We start from the raw sequence: 21,074 nt of genomic DNA, 5'->3' as shown, positions 1-21,074 counted from the left end.
TACATTATATAAATTTGACCATTAGTGCCTAATGTGGTGTATTACAGATCACTTGTATCACTTTGCATCACTTATATCAAGCCCACCTTTTGAAATAAGATATTGTAAATTTGATGAATCAAACCAATGACTGATCATAGACTAATCTAAAACTGGCATAGACCTCTCTGCTGTAAAAAAAAGAAAAAACAAAATCAAGAGAATCGAATCAAATCGTGACCCTAAAATCGGAAATAAAATCGAATGGAGGACTTAGAGAATCGTGACACCCCTACTGAATACTGAAGTAGGAAGAGTGTGCAAATCAAGGTGTAAGCTTTAAAGGAGTGACTGCTGTAAAATTTAATACCTTTAATAATTAGCTTGCTAACAACCAATACAGCAAAACATCTATACTAACATCTAGTTTAGAGGGAAGGCAATGCTACTGAACCTGCATGTAGGAGTTTTGCCTCAAATTTTTCACTCAATTGTGTGTGCAGGTTTGCAAGCTTTATCTCTAGACTTCTGTGATTTGAGCCTCATTTAGTTGGAAAACAGTTGCATAGATGGTGGTTTGGCAGTTGGCCTGTTTGCAATTAGCTTGTTAATAGCATTGATCATATTTCAATATAAAAATAACCCAGAATTTGATGGTAGTGTAGCCACATAAACGCAGCACTCACACTGTTTATGCAAATCCCTGCCACTGCTAATACTGTGGTAATATTTTGACGTGGTATAACAGAATGAAAAAGAGGATACTGATATTGTTGCCTATAGCTTGCTTTTATGTTTTATGAGTTTTAGGACTTTTGGATAAAAAAGCTCTATACTCTATACACAGTCATTTTGTACAGTGTTGTAAAAACTGAAAAATGTTTTCACACAAATACAGACAAACTATATTTTTCGCACAATAAGGTGCACTTAAAATCCTTACATTTTCCCAAAAATCTTCAGAGCTCCTTATAATCCGGTGCTTCTTATGTATGAATTTTATCAGTCAGGTATTAAGGAGCAGTAGAGCCACTCTGCTGAAGTACAGAGTTATACAGGAGTTTCAGTTTAGTTCTCCAGCACAGAGACTGGAGCAGTATTAGCATTAGCTGCTAACTGCGCTAGGCACTAACTCTTTCGCCATTCAGAGGTGAGTATTATCAGCCTGTATCTTGCTGTTAACCCCGGATAGCACTGCTGGAGCAGCATTAGCATTAGCTGCTAACTGCACTAGGCACTAACTCTTTCGCCATTCAGAGGTGAATATTATCAGCCTGTTGCCTGCTACTAACCCCGGCTAGCACTGCTGGAGCAGCATTAGCATTAGACACCAACCGTGCTAAGTGCTAGCTAGCTCTTTCACCACTCAGAGGTGAGTATGTCAGACTGTAGCCTACACATTTACCATGTTAAAACAAGCTACATGGGATGAACAACTAGCTTATATCGCCCGGGTTTACCGGAATACTCAAGGTTCCTTAGTGTAGCGCTGTCAAGCGGCATTTACTAGTGCTAACCCTGGCTAGCACTAGCGGTAAGCTGCTAATGCTAATGCTGCTACCCAGCCTTAATTGAAATCTGGAAATCTAAGCTTACTGTAAATAAATTAAACGCTTTACTCACCCAAATAAACAGTTTTTAGGAGAAAAATCTGTGTAGATTAACATCCAAGTTACAGTTTTGTTTACTGAACTTTGCTTTACTTAACTTAGTTAAAACGTGAAAAGTGACAAAGCAAAGTTAAAGAAGAAGTGATATGGGGAAAAATGATTTGTAGCACAAAATGTCAAGCAATTCAAGCAAAATGTAGAACTTTTAGTGACTTCACCAATGGGATTCCTCTGATCCCGTGTTTTGAGCTGTAACCTGTTGTAACTCGACATCTTACTGGCTAGTTATCTTTAACTAAGTTTATCTAAGTTGGAATACATACAAAATTAAGGCCATTCTAGGGACACATCTAACTCTATTCATCAAGCCTTCAGGAGCATTTGAGTAAGAGCTGCCTCTAAGCATTTGGCCCACAGTTCTACTGGCCCAAAACAGTGCCTTTTCCTTACATATATTTTACCCATGACACAATTATACACTTTCACTTTTAGCCTTATGTCTTTAATCATTGGAGTTTGTATTCTTAGAACACTGTGAGCCCGGATAAGTTGAATTTACTTAAAAAAAGGAAACCGGTTCCCTTAAAAGAGTTAGTATGGGGAATGAAAACTTGAGTTAGCAAAAATTAGAACATCAAGTTATTACAACTAAAGGGAACTTGATTTATTTCTAAGGTAGCCCAGGGGGGGAATCACTACACACTGATGGTGAGTGTTACTCAGAAACTGTTGGACATGCCCAGTATGCAAATAGATTGTGACAGAAGCCAATGGAAAAGAAGCTGCAACAGACTAAACTCAGTTATTATTAATTGGTTCAACTCAAAGATCTCAATTTGAATAGTACAGTATATGTGCCCATAAACTCAAAATCATTGAGTATTGTTTAGAAATATCCAATTTTATGTAAAACAGACTTAAATCATTTGAGTTTAAACAACGTATGGGTTTACAGTGTATACATCAGAGCATTTACCCCACTTTCATAAGCCAGCCAATACAGCGCACACACAGTCTACTGTATATATATATATATATATATATATATTGCTGCATGTTATCATCATATATCATATTCACTCATTATAACACTTACTAAGGCACCCATCTCCACTCATAATCAAAACCACACCTTCAGCACTATTTGGTACAACTGAGCACCAGCACAGAATCAGGGGCCTCATGTACTAAGACTTGCGTGGACTTCCTACTAAAATGTTCCGTACGCTCAGACCTGAAAAGTTCCGTACGCACAAAAAAATCCGGATTTATCAAACCGTGCGTAGGCAGAATCCCACGTACTTTCTCTTAGTACATCGCAATCAACTTGAAATCAAGCGCAACAAGTGCACGAAAACATCACACCTGCCATGACTCCTCCCTCAATTACGCAGAGTATAATGTTATAATAATAATAATAATTATTATTATTATTATTATTATTATTATTATTATTAATTATTTATAAATGAATTAATTATAAATATTAATTACCCATGTTTTAAATTGTATTATTCTAAGATGGATAATAAATGCTTTCACTTAAATGCTTTAAATGAGTTGCTTACCTAGAAGCCACACGTCACACACGTTTTTTATCCTTGTATGCTCATGGAAATCTAAAACGGCTTATAAGCCAGTCATCATCATGGGCCAAAAAACACAATGTTCACGGAAAATGCGCGCTCAATTAATTAGACCATTAGCAATATTTTCCAATAATGCCAACTCTGCATCTCCAACAACTCCAGCGCAAACTTTTATGTATTTTTATACAATCTAGGCTAAGTGGAAACACGCTGAACGATTATTTCTGTAAGCCAATGAAATTATCTGATTAATTTACTAATTTATTTTAACCAATAATGCTTACTACAATGTGTGCATAAAGGATATCTTATTAGTTGTAATTTCAATGCAAGTGTCACCAAATGACAAAAACACAATACATACGCACAAAAAACATGCGTACGCCCGAAACGAAAGTCCCGCGGAGGAACGTACTTTCTCACGTTGAAGTCAAATTTTGTACATCTGACCGTGAGCGTGAAATACAGCGTACGCTATGTTTTTGTGCGTACACACCTTTAGTACATGAGGCCCCAGGTCCAGCTGTGGAGAAGGTGCATGAGGCAGATGAGCAGCAGACACCACAGTGCAGACACCTCAGAGCTTCTGAGCAGACTGTAGACTCACACAGACTCAGTACAGTGTATGCGCAGTAGCTGACACAGTGCAGCATGGACGATAGTGACAGACGTACTCCCACGCTGTAAACACCACACCATTCACTGCCAATGGAAAATCACTTACCCAACTCTCAAGCAAACACACAGCACTCTGGATCTAAATCCTAAACAATTCCCTGCACATAGACACACACACACACACACACACATTTACACACACTTGCAGACATGATTGATGGCTTAAAATAAAAAATAAATAATAAATAAACTATTTTATCCATCTTGCTGATGATGGGCTGCAGTCTCTTCATTATTCTTCCCATTAATATCAATATTCTTTTTGGGACTACACAGCTCACAAACAGAGGAAATGATCTTTATTCACTGAGAGATAAAGCTGACCAATCATGTGTGTGAGGGGTAGTAGACAGGCCTGTCAAAATAACTTTGAATAAATTATATTATAGATGTTCAGAGAACATTTTACGCAACAGATATAGTGATAAATTAATAGCACAATAAAGTTATTATTACATAGTTTTAAAGAGCAATAAGTAGCTAACAACTTTTAATTAATAATTTTAGTTTATCTAGGGAAATTTACACAATCTGACTCTCCTTAAATGACGATTTGTTGTTTGTTGTGAAGCAAAACTTAATATTAATAGTTAATCCTGAACAGAAGCAACAGGAACAGTGAGGGTAATCTGTTTAGCTGTCCCTGTTAGTGTTGTTGTATACAGTATGTTATAATGTGAAGGGGAGTCAGATTTTGAAAGAGAGACAGAATTTGGCACAGCACTGGGTCTGACTAATGATAACAGCAATAAACGCATGCATAAAGGCAAAAAGAAACAGGAAATCAAATCTATAAATCTGATACATATCTGATGTAGGAACACATAGGAAAGTGACCAAAATCTAATTTGAAAATATCAGATTTGACATGTCCACACAACCCTGAAAAAATCGGATCTGTGTCACAAAATGTGACAATGTCGCAACAATGTGAACTTTAGTCATTGCAGTCTTTTAATGTGAACATAGCCAAAGTTATATATATTAATATATATATTTATATATATTCTTTTTGCATATAAAACCTTCTATCATAATTTTTGTACTTTGAATAAAGCCAGTTCACCCATCACTTTTGTACGATGTCACACACAACCACACACACACACACACACACACACACACACACACATCTGGAACTCCGCCATTTTCCCACACATGCTGAAGTACTCTCCTCAAAGGGATCACAAAGAAGATTTGCACTCTTCTTAAACACAAACACTCCTCTGGAATTCCTATTTTACACCACTTTACAGTAACCAACACTGTCCTCACACTCTACTCTGAAAAGAAAGGCTTGGAAAACGAGTACAAAGAGATGAGAAACTAAATTAATAATAAGCTTATCGTAACACAATACATTATACTTTAGCATGATAAGTTAAATATATAACAATTCTTTGTTACCCAACAAAAAAAAATGTGCTAGCAGTGTCAGATTATAAAACGCTGCAGCGTTTACATAAAAAACTTAAACATACATGCATAATTCTTAATTTCTTTCATTGTTAATTTACCCAGGACTAATTCTGCCCTTTATAATATATAAATCATACCAAATCACAACAGAAACATTTACCATGTTACAAATATAACATCAGAAGGGTTTAATAATTCATTAAAAGTGCTTAGTCAATATGAATAAAAACAGAACAATCATTTCACACCAAATATTTATGTTCTTACACAAATTAGGCACTTATTAATGCCTTATTATTTGCTTAATAAAGCCTTAATTAGACATTTGTAAATGATTTACTCTGTGTGTTATTAAGTGTTATTGGTGCTTAATTAGGGGTCTGTGATTGATTGAAAATTAATTCAGTTCTTTTTAGTGTCTAACTAGTGATGAACAGAAGCTCACTTTAGAATATGGTGCACATATTGGTCTATTAGTGACTTATTATTAACCCCTTATTAACTCTTATAATAAACTAAAGCATATAACATGTACCATTAGCTAATAGTTAATGCTTAATAATCTGGTTAACAGGGAGCTAACATAACTGTTTATTGTGCACTATAAGAACTAATACAGCCATTATTAATAATCATTTCCACATAGCAGACCCTAATTAATAACACATAATAAAGCCTAATATGTAGTGAGTAAATCATTTACAAATGTCTAATTAAGGCTTTATTAAGCAAATAATAAGACATTAATAAGCGTAAATTTGTGTTCCTTAAAATAAAGTGTTACCGACTCATATAGATCAAACTGCAGATAGTGTATCTGTAGTGGAAGGTAGTTTGTTCCACCATTGGGGAACTCTGTATGAGAACAGTCTGGATTGCTTTGTGTGAATGTTTGTTTGGTAAAGCGAGGCGACGTTCATTGGAGGAGCGCAGCGGCCGGGAGGTAGCGTAAGCCTTCAGGAGCGAGTGCAGGTAGGAAGGAGCTGTTCTGTCATCACCTTGTAGGCGATTGTAAGAGCTTTGAATTTGATGCGAGCATCAACTGGTAGCCAATGAAGCTCAATGAGCAGTGGGGTGACATGTGCCCGTTTTGGCTGGTTGAAGATCAGACGTGCTGCTGCATTCTGGATCATCTGGAGTGGTTTTACTACACAGGCCGGGAGGCCAGTTAGCAGGGCATTGCAGTAGTCGAGTCGTGAGATGACGACCGCTTGCACCAGGAGTTGGGTGGCCTGTTGCGTCAAGAACGGTCTAATTTTTCGGATGTTATAGAGCGCAAAGCGGCAGGACCGAGCAACTGAGGCCACATGGTGCGTGAAGGAGAGCTGGTCATCAACCAGAACACCCAGGTTCCTAGCAACCTTTGTCGGTGAGAGAGAGAGAGAGTCGATACTTATAGAGAATTTGTGTTGAAAAGATGGTTTTGCTGGTATAACCAGAAGTTCAGTCTTTGAGAGATTTAATTGAAGGTGATGCTCCTTCATCCATGAGGATATGTCAGAGAGACACTGCGATATCCGTGCAGAGATTGAGTGATCTTCAGGTGAGAACGACAGGTATAGCTGGGTGTCATCAGCAAAGCAATGGTAGGAAAATCCGTGTGAGCGGATAACCTGACCAAGAGAGGTGGTGTATATGGAGAAGAGAAGGGGTCCCATTACCGAACCTTGGGGAACCCCAGTGGATAAGGAGCGGGCTGAGGACAGCTGTCCTTGCCACGACACCTTGAACGAGCGCCCAGTGAGGTATGATCTAAACCATGACAGCACATTGTCTGCGATCCCCATGTTTAAGAGTATAGTTAGGAGAAAGTCATGGTTGACTGTGTCGAATGCGGCCGAGAGGTCCAGCAGAATGAGCACTGAGGACTGACCTGCAGCTCTGGCAGTTTTCAACGCTTCAGTCACAGACAACAGAGCCGTCTCGGTAGAGTGTCCTTTTTTGAACCCAGATTGGTTCTGGTCCAGAAGGTCATTCTGGGAGAGGAAGCCAGAGACCTGATTTAGAACTGCTCTCTCTAGTGTTTTAGAGAGAAAGGGTAGCAGTGAGACCGGTCTGTAGTTGTCAACCTGGGCGGGGTTGAGAGAAGGCTGAGAGAACATGTAGAATTAGCTAATAGTTAATGCTTAATAATCTGGTTAACAGGGTGCTCACATAACTGTTTATTGTGCACTATAAGAACTAATACAGCCATTATTAATAATCATTTCCACATAGCATAATTAAGCACCAAAAACACTTAATAACACAGAATAAAGCCTGATAAGTAGTGAATAAATCATTTACAGGCTTTATTAAGCAAATAATAAGACATTAATAAGCGCTTAATTTGTGTTCCTTTAAATAAAATGTCACCAAAACTTCTATCACATCAGAAATACATTTCAATAAACTAACAAAAGTCAGTGTATAATTCTCAAGCCCTGGATTAGTTAATGGTGTTTCTCATAAACATGAAAAGATTAATAGAAACACACAGGAACTAACAGAACAGTGGAGATGGGCAGGGCTCTATGGTCATTATCTAGTGAATGACCGGCTCTTTCAGTGTTTTCTGAACTGTCTGATATAAATCAGGCATTTTTCTCCCCTAACAAATCTCTATATCATACCAAATCACAGCAGAAACATTTACCATGCTACAAATATAACATCAGAAGGGTTTAATAATGAATTAAAAGTGCTTAATCAACATAATAAACTACTAATAAAAACAGAAAAATCACTTCACACCAATTATTTATGTTCTTACTTTCTCAAAAAACTCATAAAACGTCATAAATAAGTTTCAATAAACTGACAAAAGCCCTGGATTAGTAAATAGTGTTTCTGGTGTTTCTCATAAACATGAAAAGATTAATAGAAACACACAGGAACTAAAGGAAGTCTGAAGAGCTGCATTACCTTTAGACATCCGTAGCCGACAGTGGTGATGGGCAGGGCTCTATGGTCATTATCTAGTGAATGACCGGCTCTTTCAGTGTTTCCTGAAATGTCTGATCTTCTCTCCTTCACTCTCTCCTCCACTCTGCTTCTGTTTCTCTCCTCTCCTCCACTGCTGATGTTCTGACCCCACCCCTCCTCCTCCCCTCCCTCTCACAACAGCTGGATCATGTACTGTCTGCAGCCCAATACCCCCACCCACCCAAACCATGAGAGAATGTAAGTGCCATCAATCACACACACACACACACACACACACGGTACTCATGCATGCACAGCTGGAGAGACAACCTGCCTATGCTATGAAGAGAGAGAGAGGGAAAATAAATAAAGAGATGGAAAAAAGGGCAACAGAGAAATACTGACAGGGTACGAATAAAAGAAAAAAGGTAGGAAAGTGAAAGAAGAAAGAGAAAAGGCAAAGACACTAAGAACAGGGGTGGAAAAAGTACTGAAAAATTGTAATTAAGTAAAAGTTAAGTAAAAAGTATCTTTACTTCGCTAAAATTCTACTCAAGTAAAAGTAAAAGTACCCATCTAAAAATCTACTCGAGTAAACATAAAAAGTACTCAATTTAAAATGTACTTTGAGTAAAAGTTACATAGTTACTTTTAATTATTTGATGGAAAAAAGAAAAACAAATCATAAATTAAATTGTTTTTAATGAACTATTATTCCACATAATAATTTGGATCTTTCAGGCAGTATTTGTTCAGATCACCCCATAAAACATTTTCAAGAACAAGTGGCATAGGTTTCTATGATGCATTTTTTTCTTTACTGTTAAAAAGTTAAAAAGTTATGGTCATATAGGAGACTATAAACTGTAATTTTATTACAATTTTACAGGTCATTATTATTTTTTAACTTGCCATTGCTTGCCATTGCCTGTTATTTAACATGTTTTTTTTTAAACATTTAAGCAGATTGTTTAATGGTAAAAATACTCAACACCACATGCTTTCACAGGTTTGATGTGGAAGTTTTGAAAGCTGACAGCTCTGTCCGAAGGGACACATTTTGTATTGCATGAGGACGTTACTGCCTCGTTATTCCACGCGTGAGCATCCATGCTATTTTTTTTACTCAGTAATCAGGAGTTTTCCAATGTAGCAAAGTAAATTACTTGTGTCAAAATGTACTTAGTAAAAGTAAAATTACCTATTTTAAAAACTACTTTAAAAATGACAAATTACTCATAAAATCTACTCAATTACAGTAATTTGAGTAAATGTAATTCATTACTTTCCACCTCTGACTAAGAATGTTACTGTGGGACTAAGAGAGAGTGAAAGGGTAAGAGAAAAATAGATGAGCGAGGAAATAGCAGAAAAGAGCGATAAAAACAGAAAGAATAAGAAAGAAACAAAGAGGGAAAGAGTGAAGAAGGAGAGAGTACAGAGACAGAGAGACAGAGAAAGAAGTATAAGAAACAGAGAGAGATTAAAATAGATTAAGACAGTGAGTCGAGAAGTATTTTCCTATGTTTTATCTCACTGTATAGTTCTTTAATTTAATTGACTGCACATTGTGTAACATTAGACTTTATTTGCATCTGTGTTTTCCATTTGGGTTACTGCAATATTGGAAGTTCCCTCTGGGTTTATTACAGTGATCTATCTGCATGTCTATCTGTCTGTCTGTCTGTCTGTCTATCTAGAGCTGCAGTGGGGAAGAAAAAAAGGAAACAGGAAAAACAAAAACACAGGAAATGGGATTTTTTGTCTGTTTGTGGTGCAGTGTTGGGGTGGCACAATATTAATATCAATATTGTGAATATACTGTACAGCACTTTTGATCATTTAGTAACAATATGTGGCATCAAATATCAATATTTTTATTGAAACAAGCCCCCCACCCCCCTGTGAAACTGCCCCCAATAAATCTATATTGGCTTGTTTAGGAGTATGTTATCCTCTTCAGTAACAGAGATGATGTGAAGTTTAAAATCTTTATAGGCAAGTCTATTCAACCAGAGCTCTCTTGGCAATGTGGTCGGGCACTTACACGCCCTCATGCAAGACCAGCCAGCTGTCTGTTTGAATAGCGAGACCAAAATACTCTAAACTAAAGAGTCTGACAGAAAATGCACAAAAATGCACAAAAAGTGTGGTTTAGGCTTATGGCTACTGTGCATGTGCACATCTCCACAGCAAGAAAGGGCTTCCCCACCAGCATGCTGACTATCCTCCTCTCTCTGCACAATCAGGAAACTGATTGACCTTTTTTTTTGAAGAGTGGGACTATGGGAGCTATGATTAGAATTACGAGAAATCCCATTCATATAGAGGTCAGTGGCCTGTCTTCTCTTTAATAAGGTCTCTTGTAAAGTATCATAGAGAATTGTAGAGCAAATTATGGTGATAATTGTAATGTCTGCAGTTATGTCTAATGGAATGGTATTGAACGCACCATAGTATGGACAGTTAGTGAACGCACCACAAGAGGACGCTACGCAGAGGTGCGCAGGTGCAAAACAGTAGAACAACAAAGTGGGGCGAGAGGATAATGCTGTGTGTGTCTGTATACTGCAGAGAGCTACATTTATCAAGTAAGCCACCACCAACTCCAAATCCGGTGTCTTTGTATCTTATTTGAGAGTATAAACTTCACAATAATTTTCTAGCATGAGATGCCCTGTGATTCCCACCCCTATTAAATATATATTGTAGAAGATTATTAGATTTTATTTACTACTGTGTTTAAAATTTGCATCCTTGCATTACATAATTTTCGTAAGGATTTAATAAAATGATCTGTCTGTCTATCTATTTATTTTTGTAATCAATGTTATGCCAGTAACATTTACTAAACTGAGAGAGAGACAAAGTTGGAAGAGATTAAAAGAGACAAGAGACTAAAAGAGAGAGAGAGAGAGAGAGAGAGAGAGAGCTGCAGTGAAGAAGAAAAGAAAGAGTAAAAACAAAGACACAGGGAATGGGAATTTCCATCTGTGTTGTGGTGCAGTGTTGAGCTGACTGCTCTCTCTCATTCTCTCTCTCTCTCTCTCTCTCTCTCTCTATCACTCTCTCTCTCTCTCTCTCTTATTCCCTCTTTCTCTCAGTGTGGAGCACAGTGACGGTGGATAGGGTGGGGGTGGTGGGCTGTTAAAAGGTTCTCCCTGCTGATAGAAAAAGATTCCTCTGTGAGAGTGTGTGTCTAAGTGTGTGTGTGCATGTGTGTGTGTGTGTTGTGATAAAAGAATGAGCAAGTTAAAGAGCAGAGAGACTGCATGTGTGTGTGTGTAATGTGTGATGTGTGCACATGTGTGTGTGTGTGTGTGTACAGCAGGGGTGAGGAAAAAAGGTGTGAGACACACACGCTCAGCGTGAGAATAGCCCCCCCTCTGAAACAGCTGTAAACCACTTGAACTCCTCACCCCCAGGGCAGCACAGAGGCTGCTTATTAACCCGCGCCTTCAGGGGGCAAAGCGGCATTCCCCTCTCTCTAAACTACACTGCACACTTCATACACACCTTCACTCAGCATAACACACACACACACACACACACACACTTACAGTGAGTCACAAAGCAGAATTATAAACCATCTTGGTACTAATGAATCAAACGAATCTTTTACAACTGAGGAAAACTATTTACAAACTGCATATCAAACTTTAGGCCACTTTCAGCACTTCTGTGTGATCTTCTACTGCCCACATGATCAGCACACTGTGCATTTCAGAGCAGTGCAGGCTAGAAGACACATGCATGAAGCGGGACTGTCTAAGCATGCTGGCTTATGAACCAAAAGCTGCCGAAATTCCAGTGTAAGTGTGCAGGAAACACCAGGAGATGGCAGCAAAGTGCAACAGAGAGGGGTCTGATGTGGCTGTTTTTTTAACCCTTGTGTGGTGTTCGGGTCTGTGTGACCAGTTTTCATTTTTCATCAAATGATACTAAAAAAATATTTTTTCTAACTCAAACTCATTGGCATTGGCTCACTAAACAAATTTTCTACTCATATCTTGAGTTTAATTCATTTTCTTTTACATTTTATTAAAAAACTAATAAAAAAACAGTAGCACTTTTTAAAAGAAATGTAACATAAGAAAGGTAAAGGGCAAATATTAACCATGTAAGCTGTTTATATTGCTTGCAATTTAGGTGAAGCGAGCATGTGTAAAGCATTTTAATGTAGAATTGCTTAATTTTGCTGAATTAAATACAAGTAACAAAGTAAACGAGTAACAAAAATATGAACACCACACAAGGGTTAAAATAAGATAAGATAAGATACTTTTATTATCATTGCACAGTGTACAACAAAATTTAGCAGCAGTCTTTAAGGTGTCTGAACAAAATAAAATAAAATAAAAATAGCTCTATGTACAAATACACAATATTTACAGTGGATGTATGAAAATATATACAATATAAGTAACAAATTTACCGAATAATAAATACAGAAAGTGCGCAGTGCGTTGAAAGTTCGTTTATTAAGGTTTGTTAGTTTTATTTTTTCAGTTCCTTGGAAGTGGTCTGATAGTGTGTGTGCGTTTTGCAGTGTTCAGTACCCGTACAGTACTGGGGTAAAAACTGTTTTTCAGTCTTCTGTCAGGCTTTTAATGGATTTTTTTACTCATTGTTGCCCATACTAATCGTTATTAGCCAGCACCGGTGTTGTGCTGAATTTGGACACCCCAGCAGAATCTGACTTCTATTTGAATGCTCATGCATCAATAAAATTTTGGGCAATATGGCTCTAAAAAAGCTATAAAATAATATCACAATATATATATATATATATTTTTTTTGTGAGATAAGAATGTTTTTGGCGATATGATAAAACATAGTTTTAGAAGACAGCAACTAATAATAATAATAATAATAATAATATTGTAATAAAAAAAGAAATATTAAAAATAAATTAACGTAGCAGCAAAAATCTACCACAGAACTGAATGGGAAAAAAGTGCATGGGAATGACATACAAAAAATAATTTACAGTAAATAAATTACAGCAAAGTAATTACAGAAAATAGCTAAACAAATATAAAATAGACTGCTTTAAACAATATCGCAATATAAGGATGGAATATATATTTTTTATTGTCTCTGAATTTTTAGCAATATTGTTAAATATGATACACTGCAGTATAGGCACAACAGAATACACTATGTTGTGTCCTGTTTATTAATAGCTATTAATATTAAGATTCTTTCACAATAAACAACTTAACGTTGCTTAAGGGGAGTCCATCACTTAGAGACAGGTCACTGCCACTGTAATCGTTCACTCATTATTTAATTGAGGCTATTGTAGTGCTATAAGCAAAGAAAGGTACAATTATTTCACTAAACTTTATTTACCGTTAGGGGTGTGCCATTTTATATTGTATGCAATAACATCAGCAACATTTTAAAATATTGTGAATTATATTATACATACCCTAAAATATAGTGCCATTTTACCCACCCCTAATTATCATATCAGGGTACTACTTTTTTTTGCTGTTTTTAGTAAAAGAAAAAATCACACTGTTCTCATTTCCCATTATATATCTACTAGACAGAGAATATATCTGTACAGTATTATTTATTTTACTTTAATCCTGGATATATCGAGATATATGTAGTGCATTATTAGTTTCTCAGGATGAGGTGTAGGGAAGACGTGGAGGCGGACGTAAACGCAGGTAAGAAATTAATAATTTATTAAATAAATAACCAATAACCAAACAAACCAGAGAACATAAACTAAACCAACCAGAGATAATAAAAAAATAAATAAACAGGGAATATACACAAGGAAATAAACTATAAACGTGAAAACAAGAAATAAACGAGAAACAAGGGACTAAGGCTATAGAAGACAAGGAAACACTGAGAGAAGCTATGGAACACTGAGAGAGACAAACAACAGGGGTAAGTGCAAAGACCAACGAAGACAAAGTGCCACAGGAAGACTATGAATAGGAACAGGAAACAATGAACACCTGGGGAAGGGCGGAGCTACAAATGAGACACGTGGTGGAAAACTACTGAGACAGGAGACACAGAGGGGCACAGGTCACGTGGGAATAACAAACAGGCACGAGAACAGACAGAAAACAGGGCGAGGAGGTGACAGTTTCATGACATTCTGTTACAAATCTGATAAAAATCTTGTATTTTTTAATATCTCAGGGGTGTGCCATATTATATCATATGCAATAATAAAATACATTTTTCATTTTGTTGCAGTAGTTTATTCTTAAAATAACTTTCAGTGTTTTGTCATATTGCCAAGAGTATTGTTATCATGAAATTACCATGAAATATCGTGATATTATTTTAGGGCCATATCGCCCACCTCTAATTACTGTATTTATTAACTTTATTTTGAGCAAATGTTGTATCTTTCCACAAAGGCACAGTGAAAGGTTGTTAAATGTTCCTAAAGTCTGTTCTTTTTTTACCATCTAATCATCCCTAAAATGTTTTGGTGATGAACACTGACTGCATTTACTTTGTTCTGTTTGACTGTAAATGATTGATCAGATCTAGGCACACCTGTACACTTAATTTAGTGTACCTGATTCTGCAACAGCTTCTACCCCCAAGCCATCAGACTCCTCAACTGCAGAGACTGAACTGATGGTTTTTCTGTACATGCACACACACTCTTACCCCACTTACCCCAGAAAATGGAAAGCACTAAAAACCCTACTACCTCACTGGACTCTATTGCACACTGTGTAATAGAGTAATTACTACCTCACTGGTCTTTTTTGCACACTGCATAATTTGCACACTGTCTTGTTATTTATTATTCTTTGTCTGTATGGTGTTGTATTGTCTGTCTGCACTTTTGTACTGTTGCACTATTGTTCTGTCTACACTGTGTTTATGTGCACCATGGTCCCTGGAGGAACGTTGTTTGGTTTCACTGTGTACTCTGTATATAGCTGAAATGACAATAAAAACCACTTTGACTTTGACTTTGAAGTATAGCAACACTTAAATATCAGAATATAATAAAAAACAGATAGGCGGCAGCTGTGAACCTGTCTTTTTCAGGACAAACCCTCGTGCCAAACACCATATCCACTGTTGAGCAACAGCACACATGCCACAGCAGCTAATAAAGCCGAGACGAATCCTCATGCACGCTCACAGCTGAGGAATCTACAAGACGCAGATATGCACACACCGTCTGATATAAGCAGGGATGGCCACTGTTATAAAAATATACATATTTATCATGATAACTGTAGTATTATGTGATGTGTTATTATTTTACAATATATTTTTCAATTCGCTTAAATATACTCAAGGAGTAATTTCATTTTAAACACACTTTTTGCCAGTGCAGATCCTGTGTTTATGCTGCATTCATACCATCTCATCCTACGTTATTTTGAATCTAAAAAACAGTTATATAAAAAGTTTACTTTGCTCACAGTAGTGCTGGGTGATTTTCACGATTAATTCGGTTAATTCGAATTACAGATTTAATGTCATTTTTCAAAATGAAGTAATCGCGATTTTACATACAGACATTTTATCTTTTTTTTAATCTAAAATAATCAAAAACGCTACTCATTTCTGAAGTGTTTATCCGTCATACCCTGGTTACAGACATCTCCCACAGACTAATGCATATTGCGCATATTTTCTAACCATTCTGCTCAGTCTGAGCACTGAGCTCGTACCGAAAAAAGTTCCAGCACTTTCGACACAAACATCCAATGGGATGAAGCCTATCTTTAGCTAGAAATAAATTCTACTGTTTGTAAAAACTGCAGCATTATCGCTCTCCAGTGAGGATCCGTGATTAATTATGGAGATAAATAATAATCTCTCCTTCGAAGTTTCTTCTGTGACTCATTTAGTGCATTATTTCTCAATTTTCAGGCGCAAAGTCATGTTCTGAAATATAATCCAGTGTCTGTCAATGTGAATAATTCACTCAATGAGTCGACTCAACCCAAAGTGTCTGAACACCAAACACCATTTTTTTACAGGTAAACCCACTTGGTACCACTTTAAAATAAGACTACCTTTAAAAAGGGTTTATAAATGGTTTACAATTAGTTTATTAATGGTTACTAATTAGGTTGTAAATGCCTTAAAAATCATTAATAATCAGTTATAACACATATGTAGAAAGGGCAACAATGACCTGTTGTTTGTCAAATAGTGAACCCACAGCCATCTATATTGGTGCCCTTTCTACGTATGTGTTATAACTGATTATTAATGAGTTTTACGGTATTTACAACCTAGTTAGCAACCATTAATAAACTAATTGTAAACCATTTATAAACCCTTTATAAAGGTAGTCTTATTTTAAAGTGGTACCACCCACTTTTGAACCATTTCTTTGTCATTTGTAGTTTGATTGTTTGAAGACTTAACTTCACCCCCACACACACACACCCACTCAGCACACAGAGACTGAAATGTCTTTATTCCTTTCAGCAATATTTGCTGCCACTCTCAAAAACTATAAACTCTCTACCTCAGTAACTGCTGTGATTATATATGTTCTATATGTTACAGTATGTTACACATCTCTGCACCTTATCCTCACTATACACTTTATTATACCGTATCAGTACTGCACTGTCCTGTCTTTTAAATTGTCTCGTCTTTTGTATTTATTGTATTTATTGTTATTTAGTGTTATAGTTTTATGCTGCACTGTTGTCACTCCTGCACTTTATGTTGTCTATTGCTTGTTGTTCTATGTTGCACCATGGTTCCAGAGGAACGTAATTTCATTACACTGTGTACCTGTACTCAGATGTACTGACAATAAAAGCCTCTTGACTTGACTTGAGTTTTTAAGGCCATAATCGCACAGCACTAGCTTTCAGGTTCCAGACTAAGTGAACCCTGTGCACACTTTTAAATCAGTAATTAAATAAATGTTAAACCACCGGTCTGACAACAAGGGCAGTGTTAATCTGTAGTAAATCAGAAGAGTGAAGAAGCTAGTGAGCCTTACATTAGTTAGCAGAAGAACAAATCCAGCCTGGCTAACTTAAACCATTATAATAAATCTCCAGGCACATGGAAAGCTGAAATGAATGCCTTTTCTTATAGTTTTGGATCTTGAGCCCATTTGCTAAGCTAGCATTTGCTTAGCTAACTCAGCTACAGATAAACATAGCATTAAACAGCCCAGAGCAGCTGCTATTGCTAACTGCTAAGCTAACGATAAGTGTTAACTATAAAAACTTGTGACTAATGTCGGGAGCAACAAAAAGGCTAAATGACACTCATCGAGATTCTGTTGTGTTTGGATGTGTATTCAGCTAGCTACCCAGCTAACAATTTTTAGTTAGAAAAATAATTTACTAAACTAAAATAAAATAAACTAAACCGAGCATTCTTAGAACATTTAATCTTTCAATGTGGACGTTCTTAGAATGTTTTTATATATATATATATATATATATATATATATATTTTGTAACATTTGCCGTAATTAAAAAATATATATATATTTCTAATTTTTCCCAATAATTACCCAACCCACTCATTAGGACTCCCCCTATCACTAGTGTTGCCCCAACACACCAGGAGGGTGAAGACTAACACATGCTTCCTCTGATACATGTGAAGTCAGCCACCGCTTCTTCTCGAGCTGCTGCTGATGCTGTAGCATTACCGAGCAGCATCACAGCGCTAACGCTCGGAGGCAAGCACAGAGACTCGGTTCTGATACATCAGCTCACAGACGCCCTGTGCTGCAGACATCACCCTAGGAGTGATGTGGGGAGAGAGCGCCATCTACTGTACCCACCCGGAGGGAGCAGGGCCAATTGTGCTCCCTCTGAGCGCCGGCAGCTTGATGGTAAAGCTGCATGAGCGGGGGTTCAAACCTGAGACCTCCCGCTCATAGTGGCAGCGCTTTAGACCGCTGGACCCCTCAGCGCCCTGTAATGTCACTTTTGTCAGTGGTTTCATTTTTAGTTTTGAGAAAATTTCTTTTAAAGTTTCCATAATAGTTTCCTCTAGCAGAGAAGTCAGAACCATTCTAATAATGTTGTGATGCAAAACACAGCTTTTTACAATTTTCTTAGAACATTATTTCTGTAGAGTTACAGGCTAAACTTTCTGAAACCTTTTTACAACACTGCTAAATTTTCTCATGACATTCTCTAATAGCTGCATAGATATAGATACGTTATTTAACAGTAAACATCCCTGCACAGAATGTGTCCAAGATAATGAGGCTCAAAACACACATCTCAGAGCATAAATTGGGTGATTTGAGGTGTGTTTGACTGTTACTGACACATATAAGTAATGTTAACACTTTTCCATGCCTAGAGTATTAAATCAGTGAACAAACCTGCAAGACAAGTCTGGAAAGAAAAGCATTTGTATTTAAACTGTATTTAATGTTTTTGCTTCAGGCAACATATTCATAATCATGTATCTTTGTGAATTAACTTTTATTTAAAAGTTTTCAGAAATGCCTGGTTTTGGTTAACCCTGAAAGCATTTCTGAAATGAAGCATTTCACCTCAAACCACTCTAAATTACTTTGTTTGCATGCTTTCCATTTAATTATGTGGGAATGGAGCTAAATTTGTGGAATTCACCTTTTAAATGACACTCAATAATTGCAAGTTTTGCAAATTATAAAGAGGAAAAAAAATCAACTAAACAAATCCCAGAAAAAAACTTAACATGTATCATGTTTTATTAAGTTTTCTTTAAATATTAGGCAGAATTATTGTGACATTTCTCACAGCCCTAAATGATACACACAATTTACTGTTGTTTTATGACTAGATTATACATACTGCAGTCTCTAGTGTAACTAGTGTTCATGCTGAATTTTGACATGCAAACTTGAGATAAACAAAAAATTCCTGTCATTTCTAACAAATATTTCCTCGTGTTGTATTTCATCCACATGCCTCACAGCTGCCTGTCTGACTGACCGATTTAAACTACGCATTCTTCACACCAGAAATACGGCAGATGTACTAGCACAGGAGATCTAATGACTAGGGGTGTCATGATTTCGATATTTCATCGAAATCGATCGAAATTATGTCATGGTCTCGAGCCTCGAAGTCAAAAAGAGGATGGACGATCCCTCCCTCTAAGCTACGCAAACGGTGCAGCACACTGTAGCGACGCCGCGGACATTGTGACTGCTGAAAGAGCAGCTCTTTCTCCAGAGAATGTGGACATTCTCATCTTCTTAAAGAAAAACTTAAAGAAAATATAAAAATAACAGTTGTTTTGTCTAGACTCAAATATGTTAATAGTTTTGGTACCTTAAGGAGCATCTTTCTCTCAGATAAAGTTAATAATATATCTTTATTAAAGAACAAAACTTCTCATTCTCAGGGACCGAAAAAGTCTTAAAGTCTTATTTTTCATGTTTAACTGTTATAGTAGGATAGAGTTCAGTTTGTTAAGGCTCTAATTGTTCTATTATTTTGTACATGACTGTTCCTGTATTTTTTATTATTTATTTTGTTATGTTGCACATTGCTGTTTTAATAGTGCACACTGCTGCTACCAAAAAAAGCCACTAGATGGCATTACATATATATCTTAATTAAATTATTTAAATTTGACCATTAGTGCCTAATGTGGTGTATTACAGATCACTTGTATCACTTTGCATCACTTATATCAAGCCCACCTTTTGAAATAAGATTATGTACATTTGATTAATCAAACCAATGACTGACCATAGACTAATCTAAAACTGGCATAGGCCTCTCTGCTGTAAAAAGAAGAAAAAAGAAAATCGAGAATCGAATCGAATTGAATCGTGACCCTAAAATAAATTGACCCGGAAATAAAATTGAATCAAGGATTTAAGGAATCGTGACTAATGTGACCCCTACTAATGACAGATATAAAAAATGACAGTTTCCTGTAAACTTCACTTATGTAGTGAAAATGTAGAACAAATGAACCTTTATGTGGACATGTGCATTAACAGATCTGATTAAGGGCATAATTAGGCATTAGTGTTTTTCTGCAGAAGGATTTCCTTGAATGGGCCTCATTATCTGAAATGTAATAGAATCTACTTCAATAAAAAGACTATGATTATAGTGCATTACATCATAACATCAGAATGACTAATTCTACAAATCCACTCTAACTGACATTCTCTTTGGATAATGCAGCACTCTGATCCCAAGCTACAGAGAGAGCAAGCTACAGCAAGGACAGACATGTCCTCCGGTTTCCAAATCCCGCAGGAGTACACACAGCACTGTAGACGCACTCCTACAGACACCCTGATGCCAATCAATATCCAACACTTACCCTGCGTTCACACTGGAACGCGGCGAGTCACTTGTGTCGCCCAGCGTTTGTCGCTTGTGGGCGTGTCAAGCTCAACGCTCGCGTTTATCATGGTCCAGCCTCCGACAAGAAAAAAGGCACAAAAAAGGAATCACTTGGCCACTTTATTCTCCAGCTATAACTCCCAAACTTGCTGGACTCTTGTGCGTTTCTGTGATTTCCCTGCGCTGGAAACGCAGCCGTTTCCACAGACTGATGTGGGTCCACCCCGTTCAACAGAATGAACCGGGAAAGAAACTAGAAATTCAGAGAGCAGGAGCTTGAGGACGTCGAACCGCCTTGTTTGTGATTGGTCCAAAGAAAAGCTAGGAGCCAATCGGGTTAGAATGTCGCTTCACCGCGTCATAACTCATTTGCATAAAGTTGAGAAAAAATCATCTCCGTGTCGCTTGTCGCTCTGTCGCTCTGTCGCTTTGTCGCCTCTCGCGTGTCGCGGCGACAAATCGCGCCCTGCCATAGGAAATGAATGGTCGCCTGTCGCTTTGTTGCTTTCCAGTGTGAACGCAGGGTTACTCCAAAGCACAAACCATAAAATGGACCTCCAAAACACCTGAAGGCCCTTTCATGCCCATTT

At 37.1% G+C, this 21,074-nt stretch overlaps 1 protein-coding gene across 8 annotated transcripts in view; it reads right to left on the bottom strand.

The window, feature by feature from the left end:
• Positions 1 to 21,074, bottom strand: part of stard13a (StAR-related lipid transfer (START) domain containing 13a) — a 522,041-nt gene that overhangs the window by 380,891 nt on the left and 120,076 nt on the right. Inside the window, exon 1 of one of the 8 annotated variants that reach the window (XM_049468924.1) lies at positions 8,180 to 8,312. The exons of the other annotated variants lie outside the window; for them this stretch is intronic. Within the exon in view, the coding sequence (XP_049324881.1) occupies positions 8,180 to 8,189 (10 nt within the window). The 5' untranslated portion in view covers positions 8,190 to 8,312. Of the gene's footprint in view, positions 1 to 8,179; positions 8,313 to 21,074 lie in introns of those variants that run through there. 8 annotated transcript variants of the gene reach the window in all.

The sequence above is a fragment of the Astyanax mexicanus genome, chromosome 20 (assembly GCF_023375975.1).
Source record: "Astyanax mexicanus isolate ESR-SI-001 chromosome 20, AstMex3_surface, whole genome shotgun sequence".
In the NCBI taxonomy this organism is placed as follows: domain Eukaryota; kingdom Metazoa; phylum Chordata; class Actinopteri; order Characiformes; family Acestrorhamphidae; genus Astyanax; species Astyanax mexicanus.
The sequence above is the reverse complement of the archived record's forward strand: the minus strand, read 5'-3'. Positions and strand labels throughout refer to the sequence as shown.